This window comes from Equus asinus, chromosome 13 (assembly GCF_041296235.1).
Source record: "Equus asinus isolate D_3611 breed Donkey chromosome 13, EquAss-T2T_v2, whole genome shotgun sequence".
In the NCBI taxonomy this organism is placed as follows: Eukaryota; Metazoa; Chordata; class Mammalia; order Perissodactyla; family Equidae; genus Equus; species Equus asinus.
The window spans coordinates 26,499,353-26,523,733 of NC_091802.1; the positions used below are offsets into that span (position 1 = coordinate 26,499,353).

Consider the following 24,381-nt stretch of genomic DNA (forward strand, 5'->3'; position numbering starts at 1 on the left):
CTACTGACACTTACATATGTTACAGTTAAATACTCAAAACACTCAGCCAAGAGTGGGAATCTTAGCAAATAAAATAAGAGCATAATTCAAGCTTTTATCACTAAACTTACCAGCTAACTCTACCAATTTTAAGACACATATAGAAAACAAAACAACTTAGCATAACAGTCTGCTTACTCATACATTAAGTGAACACATAGTTTTAAAAGCATATCTGAATATGGGATAAAGTGAGTATAGCAAAATGTAATGTTAAAATTTAAATAATGAATTGATGGGTATTCAATGAAAGATTCTTTGGGCTTTTCACAATATAATGTTGGAAACACAACCGCAAAACTCAAGCATATGCTTGTTTATAAGTTAGAGTCATGGAAAATTGTACAACTGCAAGCCCCTGATAAGAATGAGAAAATAGCAAAGGCAATACAAAAACTGGAAATGATATCCTACATGAGAGCATGAGAGTGACTAAGATACAAACTTAAGTGACCAAAATGTTTATATAATTAATTATGCAGTAAAGTAGTTGAGGATATTATTTTAAATGAGATAAAAATAGTTCACCAATTTTGATATTACCAAGTACGTTATTTCTGTTTATAGTATTTATATTATTTTTGTACATATTTATATTTTATAAAGCCATTAACTTAAATTTCTGCTGAAAATTATACCTGACAGTAGAACAACTGATTGATTTAAATGGATATTACAGGCCTATCAGATTGTACATGTTTTAAATATACAATAATGAGTCATTAGCTGTCAAGAAGAGATGAATTTCCATTTATTCCAACATAGTTGTGTCACAAATAAGTTATTCTTTATTTACAATGGAAGATTATGAAAGATATAAAGATACCAAACCTTTCTGACCTTCACAGGGGTGCTTTTACAAGGAAAGGAAAATAAGGAGAATCTAAAATACCACTATTAAATCAACTTAAATATTTATGAAGAATATTGAAAAACAGGAAACCGTAAATTAGTTTTAAAAATTGGAGCAAAGGAACTACTTTACTAGGAAAAGAGTTAGAATTTGGCAACCTCTATAGCTTAATCTTGACTTCTGGCAGCTTTTTTCCCTCCTTCTCCCTCAATCTTTCTTGGACTTTCTAAGGAAAAAAGATTAAGAAACAGCCTTGCAGCTAAGATAATCTTCTAATTGGAGACATTATATATTTCGAAAAATTTACAGCTGCCTATTTATGATCCATCTCTCTGTTCACACTGCTTCACTTGTTAGGAAGAGTCTTTAAAAAAAAAACAACAGTGGGGGCTGGCCTGGTGGTGAAGTTAAGTTCACGCGCTCTGCTTTGGTAGCCCAGGGTTCATAGGTTTGAATCCCAGGCAAGGACCTACGCCCTGCTTATCAAGCCATGCCATGGCAGGCATCCTACATATAAAGTGGAAGAAGATGGGCACGCATGTTAGTGCAGGGCCAATCTTCCTCAGGAAAAAATAAATGGGGAAGACTAGTGGTGGATGTTAGCTTGGGCTAATCTTCCTCAAAAAAAAAAAAAAACAGTGAAGAAAAATAGCAAATTATGATGGCTATTATAATTTAAATGATTCTCTATGTGTCTACATGCTGTTCTATCACAAGTTATGATAAGATAAATACACATAATCAGCCATATTCTATCTTATCTCCCATATCCTGATTTTGAGAAGCTTCAGTAGGCACTCCTGGCTTTCTCTCACCATCTTTCAGGTGGTGTACAGGATAACATAGTTTTTTTCATAATATATGGTTTTGTAGCCTAGTTACAATAACTACTACATAATGAAAAAAATGTAGACTTACTGGTACTACTACCCTCTGTACCTGTCATTTACCTTAAACATACCTGGAAAAGGAGATTCAAAAATTCATTGGCAAGAACATTTTTCACACTCCAGATCTGATAGTCTTCTAGAGTAAGATGGCCCATCTGAAAGAGAAATAATATTCAAAAAGATCTCAAGTTAAGAATGGTCTCATGTTTTACAGCATTTGAATAAAATCTGGCTTATTAAACTTATATTGGTCGTTTGTCTGAAAGTAAACCAATAATTTAAAGTAGATGTTATGTGTTCATCTGAAAAGTAGGCCAGCTAGGATAAGTTCTAAAAGTAACAAAACTCTGTTGAAGCAGTCAATGATAATGAGAACAATTTATCATCAACAATCTTCTTCCTTCAATAAGACCTGGGAAATAACTCACAATATCTTCTGCTTCAACGGTTACCTATGGAAAACCACAAAAGACCCCGGGTAGGGAAAACGGAGTATTTCTTAATTTTGAAAGCAAAAAGCAGACTCTCTGAATTTTGCCCTTTCATCCTAACAATTTCCTAAGATCTTCTTAGAAACATCTGGCAATATTATCAGACTTCTTAGAGATTTAAAGGAACTTAATATATATAAAAAATGAATATCTATATTACATTTCCCAAAAATACACCAAATGTTTCTTACTTCATGTGTTCAACAATTACCTAACAATCCTAGATGGATAATAATGTTATTAGCTTTTAGCATTTAATAATTTATTTAATCATTAATGATTTATTTAGTATTTAATGATAATTTAGTATTTAATTATAATTATTGGCTTTAATGATACTTCCATTTAAGTATGTTATTACCAATCTAAAGGTATGAAAAATGGGTAAATTGGAACAATCTAGTCACCAGTGAACATAGTTAATAGGTTTGGTAGAAAGGTCTAAGTTCTATTCTAAACTGTTACCACTTCATTATCATGGTTACATGGAGATAGAGCAGCTGAATTATATATTTTTTTAATGTTCACAGCAGAACCAGAAGTTGAAACTTCATCTCACATAGAGAGTAGTAATACCTACATGTTTATCAAACACTCAGAGAAAAGGTGTTAGAAACTGTATCTCTACATAAGGCATTTTCTAACAGAAACATTTGCAGGTTTCTGTTCTTATACATACCAAATAGAAGTGGATACCTTAGTGTTCTGCAGAGAGAGGTGAATGAAGGGAGAAGACTGCCTGAATTGCCAAACAAAGCTCAAGCCCGGTAAAATTCATTTTTATTATTTGTTTCTATTGAGCAACACTTAATAAGACTATAATGATTCATGTTGGAATTATGATTGAAGAAAGAAAAAAATTGATGTTACCTATTTTTTCTAAACCTCTATAACACCGCTGTAGTCCATATCCTACCCATCTGTTATTTGGTACATGTCGATGTTTGAGTGGAAAGGCTTAAATGAACTCAAATGTGCCTCACATATTATTTTCAACTTTACAGGGACATGTAGACACCACAGTAATGCCAGCTACAGGAATAAACCTATTATAATATCCTTACGAATAAATGTCGTCAAACTAAAAAATTCAAGAATTTATATTCTTTGTAAAGCACATACTTATTCCCGCTATTACATGCTTATTCTGGCTGCAACAAAAGAACTCAAGAAAGGCCCTTACCAACACTATTAAGAAATTTTTTTTTTTAAGGAATATGTATATGCACCACCCAGATTGGGATAAAAAATTATATGCGTCATCTCAGATATGCTTATGGTCCTTCCCAGTTAATCAATCTACTCATCCCCGAAATCACTATTCTATGCCTATCACCATTTTTTACTTTTGCCTCTGTTCTTGAACTTCATATAAATGGAATCATACATATGTATTCTTTTTGGTGTGACTTCTTTTGCTTAATTATAGAAGGTCAGCCTTACCATAACTTATAAAATGGGAGAAAAAGATCATAAACTATAGATGACAACGGCTGTGTCTATTTAATTTTTATAAAATGCCTAGCTTATAAAATATAATAAAAGTTTTCATATTATAACACTCAAAGGAGCTGTTTAAAGATGGAATGGGCTATCTTCAGCGACAACTTGGAAGTATTGTAGCCACAGGTCCAAATAAGCACCTGGTGGAGATGATACAGAAGAGATTCAAATATGTAGATTAGCTACATATCCCAATTTAGAGTACATGGTATTTTTAGAAAAAGATAAATTAGTCCTAGCTAGACTCACCTTTGTGGTGTCATGTGCATTCAATATGTTTTCTACAATATCAGACAGATCCGTGTGTAATTCCTTTAAAAACAGAAATCCAAAGGAATAATTAGAAAAAAGTAGGTATTTTATCATTTGGTATAAAGATAAAATATCATTTTATCATTCAGGCTAAAGTATACTATATTTTGGTCAAGTATTTCCTTAATTACGATAAATATAATCTTATGTTTGCTTTAAAAAATTAAGACAATTTTCGTGTAGTTTCTTTCTTACAAGTAAGTTCAGTTTATTAAATTTTCTGAGGCAATTTCCCAGTTTTGTACCTTCAGCTATGAATATTTTGGGCAGCATAAGATAGCAACTACAAGTAATAACAAATCCTTTTGTCTCTTTCTTTTTTAAAAATTCTCCACTCTATTTTCCTCTTGGAAGTTTACATGCAACAAGATGTACACAATCAGAACTTACTGGGATATCATCAGTACGGTTGTCCTTCCAGACCTCTAGAAGTGCAACCACCATGTCTCTCAGTTCGGTCCTGGAGAGAACTCCATCACGGTCAACATCAAACACCTTGAAGCAAACTAAAGAAAAGAAACTCTTATGGAAGGAAATTACTTTTATATTCTAAAGTATACTACATTTTACTAAAAGCTGCCCTAGAAAAATTACTTAGTTTCTCAAGCAAGTACATTCTCGATTCAGATCTCATCTGGAGCAGACTATATGTCATTAAAAGTCCTCTGAACTTGTAGGTCTTCCAGCACAAACTTCATACATCTCTCTCTCTAAATCATTACCTGGGTTGGAAAGTCCTATCCTTCACCTAAACCTGGAGTTAAATTCTTTGCAAACCAAAAGAAAAGGGCCAATATAGTAACTATTACAATACCTCACAGGTTTTGAGGGGGTAACTCAAGCCCTTAATTTCTAACATTTAAATATTATATATTATATATTAAATATATATTAAATAGTAAATCAGCAGAGCTGATTCTTATAATGCTGAAAATATTCCATCTACATTAGGAATCAATAACAAGCTGATTAATGCACACTCCATTTTTCGCCAAAGAACAATTTCAGCTCTTCAATGAAGTTTAAATACAGTATGTGAAGAAGTAAAAATATCAGCACTTTGCTAACAAACTCCAAATGAATCACTCTAGTTTATTAACTTCCATTAGTCCACTAGAAAAAGTGGAATGAAAAAAAATTTTTTAAGGCGATAATTAACCTCAATTGAGAAACAAAGATTTCAGCCTCCTTATTTAATATTATAACTTTAATGGGAACAAATAATCTATCAAAAAGCCAGATTGGACTAATGGTATATCACCAGGGAAGAAAAAATAAATCTGAATTTTTAAGATTAAATAATAACCTACCTATTTCATACACCCTCATAAGAATTACACAATTTATATATATTTTTCATTTTATTTTTTTCATTCTTCCCAAAGCCCCCCAGTACACAGTTGTATATTCCAGTTGTAGGTCCTTTTAGTTGAGCTATGTGGGACGCCACCTCAGCACGGCTTGACAAGCAGTGTTAGAACCGCGTCCAGGATCCGAACTGCTGAAACCCTGGGTCGAGGAAGTGCAGCAGGGCCAGCTCCGAATTATACTATTTAATCAACTGAGTCATAGTACATAGTACATTATAGTACAATATTACCAAAAAAGGTCAAAATATCAAATAGCACACCCAAAATAGGGAACATCTGTGAAGCTATATTTTAGAAAGACAGAGAGATGATGACCCTAGAAAATATGTTAGAATTAGGTTCCAATTAAATGTAAACCGCTTCATTTGTCTCAAATATGGTTAAGATTTAATAATACAATAGACTTATAAATTATGCTATAATAACATTTTGGCTAGGTTAAAAAGACCATTTCAGTACTTAATAAAATTGTGTTTTGATGATAAATTTCATTTTGCTAATAAAATATTAACGTATAGAAGCGACAGAAAATGAGTTGTACTTCAAACTATGCAAGACATAAAATTATCTGTAGAGACTACCAGAAAATATTTTCTAAATGCTTAACATTTTCACATACATCATAACTGATTGTAGTTCATTTATCACGAACTGCAAATTCATCAGGAAAATTAACCCCATTATTAATAACAAAGATCCCAAACTACTCCACAGTAAAAATAACAGATGATTGACCCATTAGACTAACTCAGTAAAACTTCAACATGAGACTGCATTTGCCAATCTGACAAACTGATGAAAATTCAAGCCTTAATCCACAGATGATTTTACGTGAATGAACAGTAATTTGTCCTCTGTACAGTTTGCAAATTTTATGAAAATGTTTAAGACACTTACATTTTTGTCTTTCAGCCAGGGGTCCTCTGCAACAGGCTGATAAACCACAGGATATCTCCTTAAAATCTATGTGATTGTCACGATTTTCATCAAAAGCATTAAACAAACCTGTAAAATAGAAAAAGACACCACAAATCATAGTCAACAAACTTCTTAATGTTAATAATAATATGTTTATGAAAGGAGGCATGACTCTTTCTCATAAACTGGCCAAATTAAAAAAAAAAAAAGATTATCAGTAGTTGCCACTATCTCAAGAAGTATTTCTTTTTCTACTGATATAATTACAACTAAAACTTAAGATTCTAGCAGAAAATATATTACTATCATGTGGTATTTGGTTATGTTTGCCTGTCTGTCTCTTATATCAACTCTAACAGCTAAAAATGACTATAGTATGTAAAAAATAAAAATCAATTAAAAAATTTAAAAACCAGGAAAAAAAGGTCAGAAATTATAATTATCCTTACCTAGACATATTGAGAATAAAAAGGAAAAAAGGAGAAAAGTTGAACTGTATACTCAAAAAGATATACCATGGTGTTATTAATAAGTTCCCATAAAGCTCTTTCATGAAGCAAAGAAAAATAAAACACTATATTACAACAGAATGAAATTCTATACTGCAGTCTTCTTTGTACTACTTAATACTATATAAATTAATATTTTAAATTTCAGAAATAAAAGGGTATTTTAAAATTTAATCTTGTGGTTTTCAAATGTTTTGCAAAATAGACATGGAATAATTTTATTTTCAAATGACATGATTTATCAATCTCTAATTCTGAAAAAGTAAAAACAGTGGGTCAGCCCCATGGCGTAGTGGTTAATTTTGGCACACTCTTGCTTCAGCAGCCCAGGTTTTTGGGCTCAGATCCCAGGTGGACCTACACCAGTCATCAACCATGCTATGGTGGCAACCCACATACAAAATGGAGGAAGACTGGCACAGATGTTAGCTCAGGGCCAATCTTCCTCAAGCAAAAAGAAAGTAATAAAAAATATATAAAAATAAAATAAAAAGTAAAAATACAACTGCACTGCTGAAGTATGTAGAAGCCCAGAGCCCTGTCTGCTCGCCTCTCCTAACAAGTACTTCTGAAGTACCCCAGGAATCTGAAGAATACAGATTTTCTATTTCAAGAATCTAATTCTGTGCCCTCAGTTTAAAGAGTAGAAAACTAAAGCTCAGAAGGGGTTAAGTGATTTGCCAAAAATAAAAGTTAAAAAAGGTCAGAACCCGCAGCAGAACCCAAGTATTCAGATTCCAAATACAGTTTTTGTGATATCACCCACAATTACTCTTTGTATTCCTAACTTAAAAATAAAGTCATAGCAATGAGAAGTTTAGGGCTAGCAGGGACCTCAAAGATGGTATGGTCTAATAGTTTCTTAATCATTTTTGGGAGGAGATGGATACAGAAGTGGAACTTCCTTATGTAAAAGAAATAAAGTAGAGGCACTTGAGCTGAGGAAGAGGTGGGGTTATGTGTGGAAACCTGGACCTCTGCCCATCCAGTGGCCACCACTCTTTCCTGCACCAGCTGCTGAGGCCCCTCATTGGAGTACAGTTTTATAACAACTGACTGGGTCAAATTCATTTTATACATGAGGATATTCAGGTGCAGAGAACTAAACTGATTTATGCAAGGTTACATAGTTAGAATAGAAAGCTCAAGACTACAAACTTAATTCCAATTTTAGTTTTTTCCAGTAGACTACGCTATTTTCAAGAAACTTACAAATCTGTAACATTAATTCCCTTTGGAGTTAAAACATATTGCTTAGAAATTAGAGATGGGCTCTGTGTGTTTACCAAGAACATTTGCATTTTTTCTTGTATTTTTATTTTTTTTGAGGAGGATTAGCCCTGAGCCAACATCTGCCACCAATCCTCTTTTCGCTGAGGAGGACTGGCCCTGAGCTAACATCTGTGCCCATCTTCCTCCACTTTATATGTGGGATGCCTGCCATGGCATGGCTTGATAAGTCATGCATAGGTCTGGGATCTGAACCTGTGAACCCCGGGCTGCCAAAGTGGAGTGCGTGAACTCAATCACTGAGCCACTGGGCGGGCCCTTACCAAAGAACATTAGTTGAAAATAGAATGACTCCTACCTTCACTTAGAGATGGACGAATAGGTGGTGAAACCAACGGGCCAAATGTCTCTAAATCAAATCGTCCAGTCCGGGATTGAGCCTTCAGCAACCAATAGCGTTTCTCCAGATCAATGATGTCTGATTCTTCCACTGAGAGTCAAATCAAACAAGATTATAAAAACCTCAGATTTCCCTTCTGGAGAGTTAGTCCATCCTGATAATGTAACTTCCAGGGATATATTTTAACTTTCTAACTCAACTACTAAAAATAATCATTACCTAAAACAAAACTCTGATCGACAAATATATTATATCTAAAATGGCACGAAAATTAAATTCAAACTAACATAAAAGAGGGTTTAAAATCAGGAAAAATTTTGTAAATTCTCATTAAGTAGGCTGCTTAAATCCAAAAATAATAAACAATTGAGACATTAGTTTTTAGCTTCCCATATCACTTTTATCTGTATTCAGTTTGGGTAATTTTCAATCTCTATCTTGGATTTAAAGATTCTATATGCATATTCTCTCCAGGCTACACTGTAAATATCCTAATAGCAGGATCCATGCCTGATTCATCCTGTCAATATAGTAACTACTAACACATTCAATACTTATTAAATAAATGAAAAAGAAAATGATAAAACATGTTATAAGTAACAAAGTTAATAAATGACAGAGGAGGTAGAGTAGGATTAACAATGTGATAAGTAAAAGGGACATCACAAAAACATGAACATCTTTCTCTCCTCATTCATCAGAAGATACGCTAAAAAATCACAGATAAGCTCCAACCATGATTATATTCTATATATGCTTTTTTTCCTCCAAGGAACTAAAGTCAAGATTTAGAAAGCAAACAAGGTGAGTCCTTCCACTGCCCTAGCTTTCTGCCTGTAGTCACTTTCTAGACTTCGGCAAGGGAGGAGGAACCTAGGCAGTGAGGTTTCACTGAGTTAAGATGGGAAGCTGTAGTTCAGGGAGGTTCAGTAGCTGAAATTTGCAAGGAAAAATGCTAGAGAGGAAAGAGTTGTGCAAAGAAAAGAGCTCAAGAAATCTGCACAAGAGTCTTGTTGAGTTTTTGGCAGAATACTAAGCTGCGTATGCACAGAGTGAAATTCATGAGGCTGGGCTAGGAGATACCTAAGTTCTCACCAGCCAGAGTGGAGATACCTTGTTGAACACTGGGACATTCATAGACTCAGTGGGTTACACTTAACTAGTAGGAGAAAAACTAACTCTGGAGTAAAGGCTAATCCAGACTTGCCCCAACAAAGCTTTTTAAAAAAATCTTTGAGGGGCTGGCCCTGTGGCCAAGTTGTTAAGTTCGCATGCTCTGCTTCGGCAGCCCAGGGTTTTGCCAGTTTGGATCCTGGGTGCAGACATGGCACAGCTCATCAGCCCATGCTGAGGCAGCGTCCCACATAGCACAACCAGAAGGACCTACAACTAGAATATACAACTATGTACTGGGGGGCTTTGGGGAGAAGAAGAAGAAAAAGCAAAAACTCCTTGAAAATATCAAGCTTACCCACAAGTAACTGCCTATCACAACAAAGCAAATTTACTTTTTTAAAGGAAGACAACAGAATCCAATTAGCCATGTAACATTCACAATGTCTAGCATCCAAAAAAAATATGAAACAAGAAGGAAAAAGTGATCCAAAACGAGGACAAAAATCAGTCAGTAGAAAAAGCCATAGAAATAACAGAGATGATGGAATTAGCAGACAAGGCTTTAAAACATCTATTATAGATATCTCAAAACTTTACAGAAAACTACAACCATATTGAGGAAATAAATTAAAACTATAAAAAGGTCACTGAACTTCAAGACTGAGCAACACAAACTATCCAAATGGAAGCATAAGGAAAAAAACAGGCAGAAAAAATTATTAGAATCTTAGTGACCTGCAAGACAATATCAAACTGTAACATACATGTTATTGGGGTCCCAGAAAGCGGTAGGGAGAAAATATGTGAAACAATAATAGCTAAAAATTTCCAAATTTGATGAAAATTATAATTCTACAGTTTCAGAAGTTCAATGAACCCTATGCAAGAGAGTGACATCAGCATCATGGTGGAGTGACTCTTGCCTGGGACTCTCTCCCCTCCAACGTATAACAAAAAGGAGCAACCATATTCCAACAGAAAATATCCTAATAGCACAGGAATCCTTGGAGAATCATAGCAGCCAAACAACGGAGGGTGGAGAGGCTGGCACCCCCCTTGGAGGAGCTGGAACCGGGTAAGAGAGAACTTCGCTCCCTCCCCTAAAGTCTGGGATAGTGGCAGCAAGAGGCTCTGTGAGGGAAGGAGCACTGGAGGGGCCTTCCGTCCATGGGATCGCCCAGGACTCCCTAGGGCCCTTGCAGCCTAGAGGGAAGCCCTCTAACAGGGCAAAAGCTTTCACATGGGGTGATCTCATCAAGCCAAGACCCCAGGAGACCAGATAGCAGTAGCAAGAGCTGAATGGGAAATGGGGCACTACATGCAGGAGAAAGTGCCCCCCCAACCCCCACCACCTGTGCCACGCTGCACCATGCCATCTCAGCTGAAGGTGGAGGGCTCACAATACATGGCTCTTGACCCCCATCCAGTGGCAATAGGCTGTAACAGGAACCGAATAATATCACAAGGGGGAAAACCTGTTCCTCCAGCATCAGACAATGCATCAAATCTCCAGAACAGAGAAAAAATAAATACCCAGAATTCAGTCTTGAGGACTCAGAAATACGTAAACTAAACGATGATGAATTCAAAATAGCTATCGTCAAAAAACTCAAGGAGGTAAAAGAGAATATAGAGAGACAGTTCAACTAGTTCAGGAGCTACTTCACAAAAGAGATTGAAACTATAAAGAAGAATCAATCAGAAATACTAGAGATGAAAGACACAATGGAAGAGAGAAAACAAAATACAGATTCCCTGAATACTCGTGTTGACATCATAGAGGAGGGAATGAGCATAATCGAAGATAGACATGTTGAATTGCTCCAGACAGAGGAGGAGAGAGAATTGAGACTAAAAAGAAATGAAGAAAGTCTCTGAGAGATATCTGACTTAATGAGGAAATGCAACATAAGAATTACAGGTATTCAAGAAGGTGAAGAGAAGGAGAATGGAGCAGAAAGTGTGCTCAAAGAAATAATAGCAGAGAATTTCCCAAATCAAGGTATGAGAGGGAAATGTGTGTGGAGGAAGCTCTCAGATCTCCTACATTTGTCAATGTAAAAAGACCTACTGGAAGGCATATAGTAGTAAAACTGGCAAAAATGAATGACAAAGAAAAAATACTCAGGGCAGTAAGGCAGAAGAAAATAACCCGCAAAGGAACCCATATCAGACTTTCAGCAGATTTCTCTGCAGAAACCTTACAAGCTAGGAGAGAATGGAATGACATATTCAAAACTTTAAAAGATAACAATCTTCAGCCAAAAATACTCTACCCAGCAGTAATATCCTTCAGATATGAGGGAGAAAGTAAATCTTTCCCAGACAAACAATGAACCCTGTGCAAGAAAAATTCAAAAGAAAACCAAACCAAAGCAAGTCACAAATAAATAGTTGATAAAAAGAAAATCTTAAAAGCAACAAGAGAAGGGAGAAAAAAATACATTACAGACAGTAGAACTAAGAGATAAGCAATGATTTCTCTTCAAAAACATGGGAGCCAGAAGACAATGGAGAAAAAAGTGTTGAAAGAAAAAAAAACCCTGTTAATCTCTAGTTCTATATCCTATGAAACTATCCTTCAAAAATAAAGGCAAAATGAAAAATGCTTTGGATAAACAAAAGCTCAAAGAATTTATCAATAGCAGAACTGCATCTTTTGAAAGGAACATTAAAGGACATTCTTCAGACTGAATAAAGTGATACCAGATGGAAATCAATATCCACACAAAGAAATGACAAAGACAGGAAATGCCTAGTCCTTAACTTCTATGGGGCTGACATCATTGATCATATCAGATTTTGGATGGAAGTTTGGTTGCAGCTTTGGTTATTTGAAAGTTGAGTTCAGATTTCTATTCAGGAGAGCTAGTTTTTGAAATTATGAGTCCCTAACTCAAGCGTGAAGCCTGCATACATTTTTATATATGTAATATTTTATTAGAACACAGTCATGCCATTTACTTACATATAGTTTATGGCTGCTAGTGTGTCACAATGGCAGAGTTGAGTAATTGTGACAGAGCCATATGGCCCACAAGTCTGAAATATTTATTATCTGCCTTTTTAAGAAAAAGCGTGCCAATCCCTGCGTTAGACCTTGAAATAGCATGACTGCAAGACCTCAAGACTGCAAAACTCCACAAAATGACAGTACCTCAGACCACTGAGGCATGAGACTGCAAGCCTTCAAGATTCTGAGACTTCAAAATGGTGATGACATGAAACTGCAAAATCAAAAGATCTCTTTTCACTTTTTAGCCTGCCCCAAATCTCAACAAAACTTCCACGTGGGAGAATTACTGGGTAGAGAAGATTATCTTTGCATTGGGGTTCTTTCAGATTCAAATATGAAACAAGTCTGGCTGGTTTCTCCTCATCCAAAAGTTTGGCTGGTTTCTTCTCAACCAAGCAAGGATTGTCCTGATACAGGCTCACTCCTCTGACAGCCTTACTCCCAATCTCAGCATCTGGCCTCAGATATGAAAGCACCCTACATCATTTGATCACCTAGGAAGGGTTTGTCCCTCTAGAGTTCAGTTTTGTTTGCTTTTTTTAAAGATTTCTTTGCATTGATACATCTTCAATGGCTTTGAAGAAGAGTATGCATGTTTGGTTTGTCAAAACTGACTATAGCGGAGCCATTTGAAAATGGAGTCATAGGTGCCTTCCAAAGAAACTGCCTTGCTGTCTTGAACCTTGGACTGGGCCAAACCGGCAACTGTTTTAGAGAAGCAATTGTTTGAGAGGTTAGCAGGTGAACAGACACCCTGATCAAAAAGACTGAGGATTGTGAACTTTCTCAAGATAGAATCAATCAATGTTTAGCCAAGCCTAGTTCGCTGCCTCCAACTCCAGTTAAAATTCTTTGTATTCAATTTCCCTTCTTTACCTTTAAAAGCCCCTGATTTTTGCTCCCTAGTGGGACACTATTTGGGTTTCTATCAGAATTTCTTCTCAGCAAACTGCAATTCTTGAGACCCCAATTAAACCTTTTGCTTCTCTTGTAGTTTATGCCTCTTACTCATTTTATGTGCTGATTTCAAGTTATTATGGTGAGAGTGAAAGCCTTTCCTGTACTTCTACTTCCCAATATAAAGCAGAACCCTTCAATTATTACTTAACATGATTCTGAAAATTCTCATCAATGCAATAAGATATAAATATGAAGTATAATAGATGAGAAAAAGCAAGATTATTTTCATATAAGCAGAATGCATACCAAAAAACTCAAAGAGAAAACATTTACAAATTATAATTGGGTTAAAAAATCTGTAGGGGGGCCAGTCCATGGCCAAGTGGTTAAATATGCAGGGTCCACTTCAGTGGCCCAGGGTTTCACCAGTTGAGATCCTGGGCGCAGACATGGCGCCGCTCATCAAGTCATGCTGAGGCAGCATCCCACATGCCACAACTAGAAGGACCTACAATTAAAAAATATACAACTATGTACCGGGGGGATTTGGGGAGAAAAAGGAAAAATAAAATCTTGGGGCTGGCCCCGTGGTCAAGTAGTTAAGTTCGCGCACTTTGCTTTGGCGGCCCAGGGTTTCGCTGGTTCGGATCCTGGGCATGGACATGGTACCACTCATCAAGCCATGCTGAGGTGGCGTCCCACATGCCACAACTAGAAGGACCCACAGCTAAAAATATACAACTATGTACCAGGGGGCTTTGGGGAGAAAAATGAAAAATAAAAAAAAAATCTTAAAAAAGAAAAAGAAAATCTTTAAAAAAAACCTGTAGGGATACAAAATAAATATACAAAAATCAATACTTTCCCTATCTAACATGTAAGAAAATATAAAAGAGGAAAAAGTGTATCAACAATAGCAATTCCCCACTAGAAACAAATATCTAAAAATAAACATTAAGGAATAAGTCAGATCATTATGAAGAAAATTTTATAAATAATATTAAAGATTTAAATAAATGAAGAAGACTATCATGCCCTAAACAGGACCTTGATAGAAGCATACCATGGACTTAAACAGAGTGGTTATGGAAGATCACACTATAGAAGGGTGACATATGATCAAAGACCTAAAGGAGGCAAGGGGGAAATCATGGAGAAGAAGAACAGAGAGAAGAAGGACAGAGGACTCAAGATGAAAGCATGCCTAGCAAGCTCAAGGGAGAGAAAGATCAGTGGCTGAAGTAGACTTTCTGAGGGGAGAATAACAAGAGGGTAGTAGTAGGAAATAAAGCCAGAAAGAAAATGGGGGTCAGATTATATAGGCCATTATAAGGACTTTGGTTTTATGTGAAATTGTGAACCACTGGAGGCTATGAAGAAGAGGAGTGATATGGTCTAACCCACAGGATCACTCTTGAATGCTGAGTTGAGAACAGCCTGGTGGGCAGCAAGAACACAAGCAGGAAGACCAGTCAGGCATTTAATAAAAAGTTAAAATCATCAATATACACAATTAAAAGCATTAAAATCACAACAGATTAACAAGTACAAGACAGGCAATTCATAAAACCAGGGAGAAAAAGCTTAATTTCATTAATAATGAAAAATCATTTGAAAAGAAAAATGTAAACAGAATCATGCTTCAAAACTTTTCAACATTCTTCCTCAAGATATCTGCATGGCTATTCCCACAACTCCTTCAGATCCTTACTCAAATGTCACATTCTCAGACCATCCAAACTATACCCCTTCCAATGACACTCCTCTATCCCTCTTCTTTGTTTTACTTTGCTCCCTAACACTTATCAACATCTGGCATAATTTACTTATTTGTTTTATTGGTTGTCTCCCCCAACTAGAACATATGCTCCTTGAGGGCAGGTTTTTTGGTTTGTTTTATTCATTGCTATATTCTAACACTTAGAATAATACCTGGTACATTTTAAGCACTCAATAAATATTTTTTTAATGAACAATATACATATGTTAGGAGCTCAACAAATAATTCTTATTTGTTCATTATACACACACACACACGTATAAGGTATAGGTGCGTGTTCGTTTATTTTCAGGATAATGTTAACTATGATAAAAGATAAAGATTGGTATTAGTAGTGAACCTTGGCCTCCAATAACTTACAGGTTACCTGGGAAGACAAGAACAATGTTCTCTAAATTTTCAGTGCCTTCAAAGCATTCATTCATACTCTATTCCTTAGCAGTTTTAATAAAAATTTTGGGGGAAAATTTTCTCCTCATCAGCAAGATATCTAAGATACTCAACAATACGTATATCTGTATTGTATTTGTACAAGTACTAGAGTCATAAAAAGTGGTGAATAAATGAAAACATATATTCCACCAACTTCCATAAAATTTTAAGAGAAATTATATTCCTTTTGCTTGACCTTCAAGGGGCTCCCAGGATTTAATGTTTCTCTATCTTTCCTTCCTACCACCTACTCTGCCCTGACACTCATTAAGTCTAAAACCTAAAAGAGAGGTTTTTACTTAAAGGACCTAAAAGTGAAATTCTTTTGAAAGCAAAATATAAAAATGAAAAAAAAAAATCCTGTACTGGGAATACAAAATTTTGTACACATTACCCCACATTAGTAGATGGAGGAACTGAGATTTTCAGAAAGATACTGTTCTAATCTATTCCGAAGTAGAAGGAAAAGTTCATGGGAATGCCTACATCTGCTATAGCTAAAAACAAAAAAGGCCTTGACAATAAGTACCTGGGGTCAAGTATACTGATACTAACTAATCCTCATTTTACAAAGAAGAATGCTCTCCTGGAAAGTTCTGGATTTGGCTATCCCTAGAATTGTCCTCTTAATGATCCACAAAAAGTATGAAAAGAGATTACAAGAGTGATAATGAAGTTACTCCACACTTTTGGCATTTAAAGGGAACTACTAATTACTTATTAATTACTAAAAGTAATTATAAACAACTGAGTCACATGGTTATAAAATTTTAAGAAGTTAAAAAATAGAAATACTAATAATACTAGTTTAACTTTCAAAATTGTATTGCTTGTTTTTATTAGACTAGTAATACATTTTGTTGCATGAAAAACATTAAAAGTGTAGATAATCAAAAAAAGGAAAAACATATAATTGCATGTCTTCGTATAACTGTAATCAGAGTAGTACATGTATTTAATTGAATGTCACCTGGGTTGTTTGGGAACATTATTTCCAATACTTTTATTCTATCATCTATACCATTGTATGATTTCTCAGATTACACAAAATCCTAGTTAATGGTTTTAAATATTCAATGAGGTAAATTCCTTTCTTTTCTTTTCTTTTTTTTTTTTGAAGATTAGCCCTGAGCTAACTACTGCCAGTCCTCCTCTTTTTGCTGAGGAAGCCTGGCCCTGAGCTAACATCGTGCCCATCTTCCTCTACTTTATATGTGGGACGCCTACCACAGCATGGCGTGCCAAGGGGTGCCATGTCTGCACCCGGGATCCGAATCAGCGAACCCCGGGCCAGCGAGAAGCTGAACGTGCGAACTTAACCGCTGTGCCACCAGGCCAGCCCCTCATTTCTTAAATTTTACAGGAAAATCATCAAGAAAAGATAAAATCTTCATACAAGACCACACACTGTCATATATTATTTCTTTTTTAACCAAATAACGAATATAATGCATTCAATACTACATTGTAACCTCCTAATGAATCAATCTGTGCAAAGGTCCAATTACTTCAGAATTGGAACCAATTTTAAAAATATACAAAGCTTCTACACAAGCATGTAGCTTTCTTTTTTTAAAACAAAGTACCTACTTCAAATACCTAGATAACCGAATTTACTGAAATTTTAAAATTTTAGCAATAGGGAGAGTAATCAATTGCAGGAGTCTGATATATAAATCAAGATAGCATTACTGTCTCCTTTTCCTAAATAAGATGTCTGTTTACTCCATTTATGATATGAAAGAGAAAGAAAGAGAAATCTCTTCTGCTTCTCCAGAGAAACTACCTTCTCAAATTCTAAACTTACTGCCAAGTAGTAGATCTGCATATAAAAAGTCTGACCCTGAAACAAAAAGAGGAAGACAGTAGCCTCGACAGAAACTATGTTCTTATTTCTATACTTCTAGGTACTGAGCATATAATGGGTGCTCAATAAATACTTTTGATTAATTGCTGGTTCCATAATACACTAAATTAGCACACACAAAAATCACATCAACTGCCTCCCCAATTTTTTTAACCTTTGAAAACTAAGTTTATTATTATTCTTAAAAAAAACAATTTCTTGGCTGAAGGAGAAATGTGGAAAGACAAGTAGAACATACTCAGAAGAAAAAAATGATCAGATTGGCTATGGTCACCAATCAAAACCATGCTTTAGAGCTCCCTTTTAAGCTCATGTGATCTGTTCATTTTTTGGTTATAGACTGCAATTCATTAATCAAATAGTTGCCAAAAGTAAATTATATGTATTATGTTATTATCACCCAAACTTTTTCCTTGCATTGGCAGCTGAATTACTGGGAAGAAGGCAGGCAACTAATCATATTTTCACTTGAAGAAGTTACAGATAATCACAGTAGTTACTCTATTTGCAATTCATAAATCAATACCAAAACTTATATTTCACTAGCTAAATAGGAATGAATTTATCACTCACCTATAGGTATAATTTTTTCTGGTTCACAACAGCGGCATACCATATTCCCAACATTCTAAATAGTTCTTGGCCTGCACTTTGGGCCATCTTAATCAAGTCCCACCTTACTGGAGGCTCCAGTTGCAGAAATAGCTCTTTAATGCCAGAATTGGACGCTCATAAAAAAAAGTCAGGCAAAATATCCAAGTATTTTCAAACAGTGACACAGTTTTTTTTAACATTTTTGAAGAAGCAACCTGTTCTCAAAAGCAATGACCTTCTGAGATCTACTTAAAATGGCTGTAAGCCTTACATCATTTACAACCAGATAAGAGGATAATGAGGGAGGGACGTGCAGATTCACTAGGCGGTTTATGGTCTAAGAATCACTGAAGTACTTTTTTTCTTATTGAAAGAAGGTTTTAACACTGCAAACTAAATGCGGCAAGGGAATATAATAATATACAAATTTTTAGCTGAGATAATAAATGCTAAATTTGAGTAAATATGATAAGAAAAATAATCAAAATGAGTTCCATGGCCCTAAAATTAGCGAAAAATACTACATTAATTACCTCAGAATCCAGATTCTACTACTTAAAAGAAATCATTGAGTTAGCAGGCTTATTTGCACTTAAGATACATTCTAGGGAAACTCCAAAAACTCTTTCTTGGTTTATTTAAAAACATATTTACCAGAAAGAATGATTCCAGCTCAACACAAGGGTGACATAAGGGAAGCCATATTGCAGAAAAGAAACCATATCGTAACTTTGAATGATCTGACTAACTAACCCAGCTGGATATGCACCCTCCAAGGGATAAACATGCTCTATAGATTTTATGGCCCCTCCCAGCAGCAATAAGTCAATAACTTTGTCCTTTTGAGTTCCTTAGGGATGTGATGACCCCTGGGCAGAGAGTCTATGTTGACAGCCACCAATGACAACTGAAAGATCTGGTGTGGTGACTCTGGCTATTCCTTATAATTAAATTAGGGGTCAAATGTGTTTCTAAATTCATCTCTAAACTGTCTGCATCAGTGACTTGACAACTGCCTCTCCAGAGTCACAGTGGCAAAACACTAGTGACACTGTTTCATTCGATGGTCCTCCCACGCCGACCCCATTCAGCAGGAAGTAGCCAGACAGACAATAATGACCCTGTTGCTGTTACCAGCATATGATTATACTAAATTACAACTAACAATGGGGAGTTGTTGGCGTGACTCATATAAACAGTAATCTTTACTATACATATTAAAGATTTTGTTCTTATCCTTAAACTAAAGGGCATTGCTCCGGGTCTCTGAAACATATCCAGTAAACCAAAAGATTATTAGGAACTAAGACCAAATGTCTGCCCCACCCAGAGACCAGTCTCCTATATAACTGACCTGTAGTCTCTGTTCTGTAAGATGTTCCTTCAGATGTTAGTCAGCCATCTTCACCCTTGCTAGCAAGCTGAAATAAAACCCTCCTCTTGCCACCTTGCCTCTCGACTATCGGTATGTCTTACAGCAGGCAGACGACCCCCACCTTGGGTGGTAACAAGAAGAGGCACACATATTCTCTTCCAAATAATACAGCTAAATTCTATGAAAATATGATCAACGTGAATCAGTTCTTAAAATCATAGTTGTTTTATTACCTATTTCACTGTTAGTAAATAGGCAATCATTTAGTGATCTTGCCTGGATCAAATGAAATTAATTATTGAAGAGAAATAAAAAATAATCATTTGTAAATATCCCAAGGGGGAAAAAAGGAAATCAGAAAAGCGAATCTGCAAGATTGTCTGAAGTGAGTCTAAAGAAGATGACTCACCACAACCACAACTACCACATGACCAACTCAAGCTACTCATAAAAGAGTAAAGAATAAAATAACTCAATAAAGTCTCTTCGAGTCCTAAAATGATAATAAGCATGCACTCCCAATTTTGGCACCTATTAGCCATTTGATCTTGAGAAAGTTTCTTTAATTTCTCATAGCCTTGGTTTCCTCATTTTTAGAATGGAGAGAAAATGAACCTCAGAGATAGCACAAGGATTAAAAGAGATAATATACACAGAGTACAGTGTCTTCTCTAGTAAGCACTCAATCTGCATGGGGTAAGTGGAACCTTCCACAGGCCAAAGAATTTTGGAAAAAAACCCCCAAAAAGTACAGGAGCTATAGTCAAATATCATTTAATATTCTGCAAACATTTAATAAAAATATGTTATGTGCCTGACATTGTGCTAAAAAACTAAGATACGACTGTAAACAGAACTATGTTTAGATTCTAGTAAAGTGAAAACTGATCATTTTAATCTAGTGTGAAAAGTACAATGAAGGAACAGACAGCATTTTTAGGGAGCACGTAAGCAGCTAGGTCCTGGAGGTCTTGATACTTAAAGAGGTACATGCCGAACATCTAAGGGTTGACCAGGGAAAGGAAAAGGAGAGTGGCAGAAGAAGGACATTAGAGGCAAAAGAGCATGTGTAGAAGGCTGTAGGCAAGATAGGTAGTAACAGGACTGAAAAACAAAAACAAAACCCAACTGTTGCATTCTGCTATAATTAAAAAACAAGGAAAAGGATATCCTATGGAAGGATTTATGCCATGGATCCAAGATAAAAGAAAAAAACAAGAAAGAACTTTACTTCCCAGTGAGTGACAAAAAGTATTAAAGATGACAGCTTAACCTAGAACTAGTAGGCAGTTCGGTCAGAATGTAGACATTTCAAAGGTTAGCATCTAAAGAACGAGCCTTTCAACTCAAACAGAGAGCTGTCAGATTGTGTTTGGCTAGGACCACAAATGTACAGTAGTAAGGGATGGGATACACTGATCTACATTTGTGAAGAGCTGATTAAAATGAATTACACTTTGAGTTTATAGTCTGTGTTTCCAAATTCCAACACTATGTGGTGCTAAATAATCACGAACAAAATGGATGGGGATGGGTAACACGAGAAAAATCCAAGGACTAGGGTGTGGTCTTAGAAAAGTAGACTCTTCTCTCAGATATCAAAAAAAAGAATGTAATAACACCTTTACTAACCTATTTCAAACATTTAATCATATAGAACATGTTTATGCTCTCTATACATGTTCTCCAACTGTGAACATCATCAAAATTTTCAGCATCATCGCAAATATTCTTTCTGTCTATCCATCTAGCTCCAGTACAAATGGCTTTAAAAAATAATTTGTCATTAAAAACACTGCATACACTCAACAAAAAAAATTTTTTTAAGAAATCTAATCTTAGGGGGCTGGCCCCGTGGCCGAGTGGTTAAGTTCGCGCGCTCCGCTGCAGGCGGCCCAGTGTTTCGTTGGTTCGAATACTGGGTGCGGACATGGCACTGCTCATCAAACCACGCTGAGGCAGCGTCCCACATGCCACAACTAGAAGAACCCACAATGAAGAATATACAACTATGTACTGGGGGGCTTTGGGGAGAAAAAGGAAAAAAATAAAATCTTTAAAAAAAAAAGAAATCTAATCTTAGGTATTTAAATAGCAAATTATGATAGAAAAATATAAGTCTTGATAAAAATTTGGTTAAGATCTACTCAAGCATAAAAGCTTGAACTTTAGGCTAAAGTTCTAATTCAATTTCTTAAATTTAAGTAAAAGGTAAGGTAACAATAGTTTAGAATTTGCAGTTTTGAAAAATGTACTTGCTATGACAAAATCCAAAGTCTTGTTTAAATCAAATCAATTAATTATTCTAACTCTGTACTGAATACAAATAACTCCCCAGTTTCATCTTTGATTTACATAAAAGAAAACAAGATTTGATTAAATAGGGTAGTGTGTTCGACATACTGTGACTTCAAATTTCACACTATAATTGTATGTGAAAAAGTAATTAAAGGCATCTGCACTCTAATATAAATGTTATTTACAAGTGAAAAATTGTAATCCTTTTTGTTTCCTAGATACCTTGGCTCATTACACAAATTTAAATGGAGTCACTGATGCTTTAAAATAAATATTTTCTATCTACTTACAAATTAGTTAATAACGTTTTCTATTTTTGTCACAAGTTTCCACCTTCCTAACACATTATTTGAAAAGTTTAACATGACAAATATTCTTTGAGTGGAAAAGCCTGCAAAGACACCAATAATGAACTCCTTAGCCAGAAAGCTGAGAATTTATAGATAATTTGATAAATCACAGTCATCAAAATGTAAACTTGCCCATGTCAGAATTTCTGTAAGAAATTTAGCAGTAATTCTGACTTTGTAGTAATGCTTTCATAGTAAGGCCCACTAAGAAAGCAGCAGTTTGCTAAAGCTAGTAGCAATACAGTTGTCTGTTGCACCAGTTTATTTTGGTTCTTTATTTTTATTTTTTTAGTGAGTTCGTAATAGTTTACAACATTGTGAAATTTCATTTGTACATTACTTCTCTGTCACCGTATAAGTGCTCCCCTTTAACCACTGTGTTCACCCCCACCCCCCTTCCTCTGGTAACCACTGAACTGTTCTCCTTGTCTGTGCGTTTATCTTCTACATATGAATGAAATCATCTGGTGTTTGTCTTTCTCCATCTGGCTTATTTTGTTTAACGTAACCCTCCAGGTCCATCCATGTTGTTGTGAATGGGACAATTTTTTCTTTTTTTATGGCTGAGTAGTATTCCATTGTATATATATACTACATCTTCTTTACCCAATCATTGCTTCATGGGCACTTGGGTTGCTTCCATGTCTTGGCTAATGAGAATAATGCTGCAATGAACATAGGGGTACATAAGTCACTTTGAATGGTTGATTTCAAACTCTTTGGACAGATACCCAGTAGTGGGACAGCAGGGTGGAATGGTATTTCTATTTTTAGTTTTTTGAGAAATCTCCATGCTGTTTTCCATAGTGGCTGCACCAGTGTGCATTCCCACCAGCAGTGTATGAGGGTTCCCTTTTCTCTACAGCCTGCCCAGCATTTGTTATTTTTTGTCCTAGTCATTATAGCCATTCTAACGGGCATAAGGTGATAACATAGTTTTGATCTGTATTTCCCTAATGATTAGTGATATTGAAGATCTTTTCATGTGCCTATTGGCCATCTGTATATCTTCTTTGGAGAAATGTCTGCTCATATCCTCTGCCAATTTTTTGATCAGATTGCTTGTTTTTTTGTTCATTTGTGTGAGTTCTTTACATATGATAGAGATTAACCCCTTGTTAGATATATGATTTGCAAATATTTTCCCCCACCTGGTGGGTTGTCTTCTTGTTTTGATCCTGGTTTCCTTTGCCTTGCAGAAGCTCTTTAGTCTGATGAAGTCCTCCTTGTTTATTTTTTCTTTTATTTCCCTTGTCTGAGAAGACATGGTATTCGAGAAGATCCTTTTAAGATGGATGTCAAAGAGTGTACTACCTACATTTTCTTCCAGAAGTTTTATGGTTTCAGGTCTCACCTTCAAGTCTTTAATCCATTTTGAGTCTATTTTTGTGTATGGTGTAAGACAGTGGTCTACTTTCATTCTTTTGCTTGTGGCTGCCTAGTTTTACCAACACTATTTATTGAAGAAGCTATCTTTTCTCCATTGTAAGTTCTTAGCACCTTTGTCAAAGATTAGCTTTCTGTAGATGTAGGTTTTATTTCTGGGGTTTCAATTCTGTTCCATCAATTGGTGTGCCTCTGTTTGTACCAGCACCACACTGTTTTGATTACTATAGCTTTGTAGAACATTTTGAAGCCAGGGATTGTGATGCCTCCAGCTTTGTTCTTTTTTCTTGGGATTGCTTCAGCTATTCAGGGCCTTTTGTTGCCCCATACGAATTTTAGGATTCTTTGTTCTATTTTTGTGAAGAACGTTATTGGCATTCTGATTGGGATTGCATTGAATCTGTAGATAGCTTTGGGTAGTATGGACATTTCAACTATGTTTATTCTTCCAATCCATGTGCGTGGAATATCCTTCCATTTCTTTATGTCATCACTGATTTATTTCAATAATGGCTTATAGTTTTCATTGTAGAGATCTTTTATCTCCTTGGTTAGATTTATTCCTAGATATCATACTCTTTTTGTTGTAATTGTAAATGGGATTGTATTCTTGAGTTCTTTTTCTGTAAGTTCGTTATTAGAATATAGAAATGCAAGTGATATTTGTAAGCTGATTTTGTATCCTGCAACTTTACTGTAGTTGTTGATTACTTGTAATAGTTTTCCAATGGATTCTTTAGGGTTTTCTAAAC

The 24,381-nt window shown here is 35.4% G+C and overlaps 1 protein-coding gene across 1 annotated transcript in view; it reads right to left on the reverse strand.

Annotated features, from left to right (window-relative positions):
• Positions 1–24,381, reverse strand: part of USP32 (ubiquitin specific peptidase 32) — a 202,820-nt gene that overhangs the window by 64,118 nt on the left and 114,321 nt on the right. Inside the window, exons 6-10 of the mRNA XM_044744462.2 lie at positions 8,474–8,605; positions 6,356–6,463; positions 4,479–4,594; positions 4,026–4,088; positions 1,854–1,937 (exon numbers count right to left, since the gene is read on the reverse strand). Of these exons, the coding sequence (XP_044600397.2) occupies positions 1,854–1,937; positions 4,026–4,088; positions 4,479–4,594; positions 6,356–6,463; positions 8,474–8,605 (503 nt within the window). The remainder of the gene's footprint in view (positions 1–1,853; positions 1,938–4,025; positions 4,089–4,478; positions 4,595–6,355; positions 6,464–8,473; positions 8,606–24,381) is intronic.